At 36.4% G+C, this 8,228-nt stretch overlaps 1 protein-coding gene across 1 annotated transcript in view; it reads left to right on the top strand.

Annotated features, from left to right (window-relative positions):
- The first annotated feature begins 4,962 nt into the window (after window positions 1-4,962).
- The window catches only part of LOC128559444 (fumarylacetoacetate hydrolase domain-containing protein 2-like), a 48,809-nt gene continuing 45,543 nt past the window's right edge, over window positions 4,963-8,228 (top strand). Inside the window, exons 1-5 of the mRNA XM_053551116.1 lie at window positions 4,963-5,183; window positions 5,703-5,919; window positions 6,609-6,668; window positions 7,204-7,363; window positions 7,984-8,092. Of these exons, the coding sequence (XP_053407091.1) occupies window positions 5,023-5,183; window positions 5,703-5,919; window positions 6,609-6,668; window positions 7,204-7,363; window positions 7,984-8,092 (707 nt within the window). The 5' untranslated portion in view covers window positions 4,963-5,022. The remainder of the gene's footprint in view (window positions 5,184-5,702; window positions 5,920-6,608; window positions 6,669-7,203; window positions 7,364-7,983; window positions 8,093-8,228) is intronic.

Here is an 8,228-nt window from a genome sequence, read left to right as displayed (position 1 = left end):
AATGGGTTCATTGCATTTGCGCACATATTGTTAAGCAAAGATAAAAAGAAAGTATACATTTTATACGGATGTCGTTACTTATATATGCAAATGGTTAGCTTGAAAAAATACATTACCAATACCTTCAACAGCTTTTAAGTATGCGACTATAAAAAGATTTTTTGACAACAACTGTCAGTGGACAGTGCTCCACGAAAGCATTTTAAATATGTGTGCCGAACAACGAATATTACACGGTGTGTATGGTTATCGATTGAAATTCGAACACTTTTAAGATTTTCTTTAATATAACAAAAGAAGGATTTTACCGTGTTGCCTTGTCGATTAAAGTAAAAAGATCCTTTGGTGGCACAGAATGGAACCAAGCAAAATAATAGAAGAGAGTCGGTTTGATTGAGTCTGGTCATGAGAGGTAATGTAAAGTGCAACACCTCTCACGCCCCCTATCGCCGGCTTAAGCGGAATTCTATTACAAAGATATTGAATGGACTCCATGATTCCAAAGGACCAGAAAATATAACAACAAAATGACCTTCTTTTGTCTATTCCGCCTAAAAAAGGATTCCATTTTAGTATCCCTTTCTGGTGTAATTCGAACGTGTTATAATGGAAATAGATTTTAGTTTTGCGTGCTTTGTTGGCAATCACGAAGGCCGAAGGCCTGAGTGATTAATTACGACGCATCTGAACGAAACATGCCACTTTGGTGAGGTTTAAACACAAATACACTAAAGTGTTTTCTCGATATTCACCCCGACATGTGTCGTTTCTTTACTTGATACATTGCCATATTGCAGTAAATAAGTATAACACATTATGCTATAATCCCTCTTTAAAGAGCAGAACTGCCGTCTAGATAAGATAACTTATTTTTGCCTTGAATATACTGATTTTTAATTTGTATGCAATATGTGAAACAAGTCGGAAATACAGTCTTTTTGTTGTACTTTTCTGTTGAACTACATTAAAAGCACTTTTTGAATTCAAAACGGCCGAATTATAAGTGATTGACTATAAAATATTAACCAAGAAGCTACGTTCTATAACAAAATCCCTTGTAAGTATATAACAGAATAAAGCGAAATGACAGTACTTGTAGTTTCGAATTGACTTAGTGTAATACTCTTCACGCACAACAATTTAATATCAAACCGACGTATATCCACCCATCGTAGATTTAAATATTAAGCCAATGCTAAGCTACAATAGGTCCGATAGTGGACTAATATAAAAACCACATCGGACGATATGTATTTCCCAATGTATTTTGTTTTGTATTTGTAGGGTTTAACGTCGCCCCGACACAATTAGAGATGATATGGCGACTTTCCAGATTTGATGGTTGAGGAAGACCCCAGGTGCTCCTCCGTGCATTATTTCATCACGAACAGGTACCTCGGTAGAACCATCGACCTTCCGTAAGCCAGCTTCTGTACATGACAAATTCAACGCCCCGAATGAGGCTCGAAACCACATTGATGAGGGGCATGTGACTCAAAGTCAGCGACCCGAACCACTCGGCCACGGAGGCCCCTTTTCCCAATGTAAGACAGAAAATTGAGATACTATAGGCCCTATGTTGGTGTTGTTTTTGATACGTCGAATATCGGCTTGATTTCTTTTGTAATACGTGACTTATATTAATATTTCCAAAAGCCGATGCCGGGCCAATATTGAAATCTGTTCATTGGCCGATATTGAAAATCACGCCCGTCCAGTGTTGGTTTGATATGTAACTTATGTGGGTCATTGTTAGACAAAAGGACGAAACAGCATGAAATTTATATTCGATGAAGATTTCCATCATCATCATCATCTCTAGTAATTGCTTCACTCTGTCAAAAGTATACTCCTGATTAAAGTAAAATACTGTACATGTGCATGTGAAGGGGATGACTATTTCATCTAAATGTTTGTCTTTGTACATGGTTTAAAACTGATAAAAGGATGTTTGGTGTCTAGAATTGGTGGAAGTGGGCCATTTCAGTCTTTGAACCCTTCAGCGAACATTGACTTTCTTCTTTTTTATGTAATTGGTTACAAAGGACAACAGTATCCGATATAGGTGTGTTGATAAGCAGACTTGTTGCAAGCAATTTGGTTGTTCTGTTGGTTATGGATTCTGATAGATCTGGAACGACGTACACGGAAATCTTGTATAACACTAACCTAACAATATAGAGATTTACCCTAAGCCTTCTTTACGCAAGGGAAACAATCTAATTATATGGTGATATTGTTGAGTGAACACCGTTTCTTAATCCTAATCCTGTCCCTGTTATATCAGTGCAAAGGAAAAGTAACCTATCTATGATAAATGCCATGTATGATTACACAGTTATGCATCTAACAGTCTTGAAATCAATTTCTTCGATTTTCTCATATTTCTAGATATTTTTCCCATACTTTGACGCATATGTATGGGTAGTTGAGATTGTTCTCTTTCCAGCAGTAGCCTTTTCAACATATTTCACCTTGTGACATTCTGTGCGTTTTGACTTTTTAAAAAAAATCGTCTGTTTGTTGACAAATTTCACCACATAAAATGTCCTACTTTCCCCAGGGCAATCAATTATTTGATCTTTATATAGTTTTGCATTCAGGTTGCTAATTCATGTGGCAAGTAGGCATGCTTTTTTCATGATTAGAGGTAAAAAGTGGGTAGTTTGCATGAGGTACTAGGTCAATTGTCACCTAAGCCTATCATAATGTCTTTGCGGAGTTGTCTCCAATTTTTCCAAATATTTCATCCGGGATCATTTTTTTCAGCTCAAATAACTCTTTTTCAGGAAATGATATTTTAATAATTTTTTCAGTCCTCGTATTCTGATGCAGTTAACTTTACATACATATAATATAGATAGCTCCTACGTAAAGTTTGTATTTTCAGTTACAATGCCTAAACAATACTGTGTCTAACTGTGTGCAGCTCACTGTCAATCTGACTTAAGTACTTGATCTTCTAAACAAAGATCTGAGAACGACCCATTCACATACGTCTTCTGTGTATTTTGGATTTCCAGTATTGCTATTTTTATTTTAACAAATCAGACGACTTGTTCGAATGTCAAAGAGTAAGAAAAATGTGCAGTCATTCCAGGGCTCGAACCCGGGACCTCTCGCTTACAAAGCAAGTGACCTACCGATTGAGCTAACCGGCTGTCTGACACAATACGACATAAGAATTGTAAATATCAAAAGTCAAGGCTACAGGTAGATTTGCAAAATGTTGTAAGTTAAGCTCTGATTGGCTAGCGAAAGGGTCGTCAGAACGAGGCTATGAATAGGTCGTTCTCAGATCCTATGCGTAGCGTAATAGGAGATGTACTTTAGTCAGATTGGCTCACTGTATATGTAACATGTGTCTGCACCGCGTCCTGCTAGTTCGTGGATTATATTTGAGACTCGGCTTTTTTCGGCTATATCATTTTAAAGCATCTTCTCTAACTTGTAGATGTGGCTGTCAATATAGGGGAACATACTAGGAGGATCATACGGTTGATAATACTCCACTGCGGGACGGACATAAGAATGCTATGGTTGAAGAATGCTACGATGGAATTATCTTGTTATTGCGTGCATTATCTATTTATATGAGTTTTCAGGGATATCGGATGTGATTTTGACCCCGACGAATTTAAGATGTTTAATAAAAAAGAGCGACTCATGTTCCCGTGCAATCTTGCAAAGAATCAATATTGTGTCGAAGCTGTCGAGGGCCCTACGTGGCCGGATGGTTAAGGTCGCTCACTAGCTGCTTTGGGATTGAAACCTCTTTTGGGATATAGAATTATTTCATGAGAGGAAGTACCCAATCTGGCTTTCGGAGGGCCATTGGTTCTGCCAAGGTGCCTGTCTGTGCCTGAAAAAGATATCCAGAGGGACTTCCATCATACAGGTAGAGACGTCGGTTTATTGTGTCGGGGTAACTTAAAACCAAATAAAATTTGGCGCACTGTTTTCTTGACTCTAGAATGGAATTCGTTGAAGAGGAGAGTGCAATTCCATAAAAAGCGGCGTATGGTGAAGATCTATTGCAGTACAAATGTCACATGATTACTGACCCGAAGATCTATTGTAGTACAAATGTCACATGATTACTGACCCGAAGATCTATTGCAGTACCAATCTCGCATGATTACTAACCCGAAGATCTATTGCAGTACCAATGTCACATGATTACTGACCCGCAGATCTATTGCAGTACCAATGTCACATGATTACTGACCCGAAGATCTATTGCAGTACCAATGTCACATGATTACTTGCCAGGATATCAACTGCCACAGATGCAGCTACCAAACAAACAAGATGTATACTGGCAAATAGGTTTAGAATGTTCAGCCAGCAGTCATTAATTACCTCTCAGAAGGGACTCGATCAGAGCGATTCTGTTTTGAGTTTTGCTTGGTCGTGTTCTGTTCTTCTCAATGAGCTTCTTAGATTTAATTTTAAATCAGTGTTTGTTTATAGTCATTAATACAAATAAGGGAGGAAATTTGTACCAAGGTAAAAACAATTTTCGCGAGGGCCAATAGTTTTGACCACTGACGGCACATCATTCATTTTTTAGTTATTGATTTCAAGTTTTGACTTTAGTCCAACAGAATATGGTTGCGTGAAAGGTGCAGCACATTTCTTTGCGTCTCATGAAAGACCTAATGAAATCGAGACTGCTATTACAACTTTTTTGGCATTCTATGCTTCCGGAGGATCTTCTCAAAGAATTTAACGTGTTTGTTTCTTTTCTATTAGATATCGCTGTTTACAACTTCCTAATAAAGGCGGAAACAAAGCATATCTTAGTTGATTGGAAATCAGCTGCAAATGATAAGTAGAATTTATATTAAAGGAAAATCTACTCTTATATAAATTTAAACACTAACATTACTTGTAAATGTATGGAGAAGTTACTTCGTACCACACGACAAACGATGTATAACTAATGTGACATAGCCTCTTAGATAGGAGGAGGTCAGGTTATATTAAAATTTAGGCCAACAAAGAGAACAGCAATACGTTATGCGGCTTGTACAATATCTACAAAATGGAAAACAATGTCTTGGACTGGAACTTACTGAAGGTGGCGATATCGTCAATTTAAACCAGGCAGATGCTAAAATACCATGTGATATGAGGACTTTCATTGAATGTGGCGAAGATATATGGAAACGGGCACAAAGGTTTGTTATATTTACTTGTACAATTTATATATTTATATTGTACAGTCTGAACAGATAATGTGTAAGCACGTTCATTGCTGATTGTATAAATACGATTTACTGTTGGAGTCACACAAGCCGTGACAATTTTTTATTCAAGATTAAATGCGTATCTTTGTATGGTATAGTGTGTGTCTAGTAGTAAAATCGTGGTTAGGAAAAGTTGTTTTTTTAAAATCTAAGATTGTTCACATAAACATGCTTCCTTAACGCTAACTTAAACATACTGATTCAAATAACAAATTGAGTCGACATGGCATTTTATTAGTTAGAATATAAAATGGAAAATACCATATTAAAAGAAATATTTGTCGATAAATTCAAACTTCAAGTTCCTATTATCTACAAATTTCTTTCAAGACCTTTTTCCAAAATTTCAGCCTTGTAACTGAAAATGTGAATTAAATTGTACTTTGTTTGATGAAACTGGATTCGTTAAATCAAAATTTAATACATATACTTATTTGTTTTGAATTTCAGTGTTTCAAACAGACCATACTGTCTGGTACATCGGGACAATGTGAAGTTACTTGCCCCTATTACATCATGTGAGAAGGTGTTGTGTATTGGTATGAACTACAGGGACCACTGTAAGGAACAAAATGCTCAGATATCCGACGATCCTGTCGTGTTTAACAAGTTCCCGAGTTGTATTACTGGACCAAATGATGATCTGAGTTACCCAGGAGAGACAGAGGTATTTATGTTGCTATATTGGTATTTATTTTGTATCCGTCATGTACAAATACAACCATGCTAATATAGTAAAAACGTTATCTAAGTATATAAAAAATCTCGTACAGGGTCACATTTTAAGTTCATCTTGATTGTTATCCGCTCCACTCCCGCCCACCAAAATAGAATTATATGTTTACTCCACCCACCTCCTAGCGCTTAGCAGGTTACGTTATTCGCTGTAGCCATAGTTACTATAAAATGTCCGAAGTTGAACCTTCAGTTTTATTTACTGATGACCTTAAATTCATTCACTTGCAGCTTGTTAATTTGTATGTATGCTTTTTTTCATGTCATAATCTAAACAAATACAATTTGTTTCAAAATAATCAACATCTATAACAAGTGAAGCAAAATAGACAATTCATGCAATGGCAGCCTTCTGACAGCAGTAATAATAAATCGTTTCAGTTTATATCGAATCTTTCAGACAGTAATTTTTTTATTTTAATTTGATTTTTATATCGAACGTCGGATGAAATATCCAACAGAAATATTTATAATTTGGCTTAGCCTGCGTTTGAATAATTCTAAAACTGTCTATACTGAAAATTATTTTGTCTTCCTGTAATTTCATTATTCAATTTTCAAGACTACAGTAGCCAATAGTGCCAACTTTGCACGATTCATATAATTATGTTGAATTTTCAGGTCCTGGACTGGGAGGCCGAGCTCGCGGTAGTGATAGGAAAACAGGCAAAACATGTCCAGGTTAATAAATTAGCAATAGTATGCTGTATGTCCGTAAATTGATACTAAAACAGATTTGTTTGATCATTCAGACTTTAGGTTTCATCAAATATTTATTATAATCTCATAATTTGTTTTCAGAATAAATAAATAAATGTAAATATGTGAATTTTGTTTTTGTCTAAGAAATGCAGTGTTAAGTACATTCAAACGATACCGGCCTTTTTATCTATGATTACGTTAAGATCTAAAGAAAACATTCTGCAAGATGACGTTTTATCTCGACGAAACAAAAAAGTATATTAGATTCTATTAATAAAGAAATCTAGTCTGTAACGATGGCAATGCAGCATTGCCTGGTGGGAGAAAGTGTCGTATCAGTTGAGTTTTGGAGGCTTCAAACGATTGAAATTGTTCATTCATGTAGGATCATATCATGTTTGCTTCCGCATCAAATAACTGTATTTAGTCGTAAGATAACATTTTGGATTGAGCCACCGTCTACTTGCCGGTCATATCGCTGTAAACTTGGTAATATCTTGTTAAATACGGTTAGGTCAAAGACGCTATGGAATATGTCTTCGGCTTTACTGTTGCAAATGACGTCACTGCACGGGACTGCATGAAGAAAAATGGCGGACAGGTTCTTCTTGGCAAAGCCAGGGACCAGTTTTGTCCTCTTGGACCATCAGTTGTCACCACAGACGAATTAGGAGGTTAGTTTTTTTCATAGTATATAGTCAATACATTAAAATTAGGAGACCGGTCTGAAACGTAATTCATTATTTTTAGTATAGGCGCTGCCTTTGTTACGCCGCAAACTGGTATCAACGAATTGTCACCACAGACGAATTAGGAGGTTAGCTTTATTATAGTATATAGTCAATATATTAAAATAATTTAAATTAGGAGACCGGTCTGAAACGTAATTTATTATTTTTAGTATAGGCGCTGCCTTTGTTACGCCGCAAACTGGTATCAACGAATTTTGGAACTGAGTAGGGACCTTTCGAAATGCGATAGTACCAGTTTCTGATGTTACACTGCCTATCCTGGAAACTGCATTATTTCTCTAAATACGATTTAATTGTGTCGCACGGGTAACGTTCACGTCCCCATCGAATCGTTGTTGAAAAAGCACGTCGTCTTTGTGAACAAGATTTGCATCTTCAGTGCAAAATGCTTGGTACTGAGATAGGCTTTGTGCTTCATACATACGTAACCACTGGCTGTGCAAACCTTTTAGACATGCCAGTTTGTGACACTTCCGTGTATTCCTGCTCTATATATAGGTACATAATCTAAGCATTAAAGAGATTTCAATTCTTATTTGCAGATCCTCACAATCTTCGTATTAAATGCAAGGTAAACGGGGTGGTAAAGCAGAATAGTAACACGAACCAACTTATTCATAAAACAGAACAGATCGTAGCACATATTTCTAGGTAAGTACTAAAACCCTAATTAAGGGTAAATTGGACAGTTTCCTATATATATATAGGGCAAAATTTTTCCTTGAAAGTCGGAAAATACTGAAAAAATCGACTTTCAAGGGCAGATAAGTCATGATCAAGCCTGGGT

This window comes from Mercenaria mercenaria, chromosome 9 (genome assembly GCF_021730395.1).
Source record: "Mercenaria mercenaria strain notata chromosome 9, MADL_Memer_1, whole genome shotgun sequence".
Taxonomy (NCBI): domain Eukaryota; kingdom Metazoa; phylum Mollusca; class Bivalvia; order Venerida; family Veneridae; genus Mercenaria; species Mercenaria mercenaria.
This window is presented reverse-complemented; position numbering and strand designations above follow the sequence as displayed.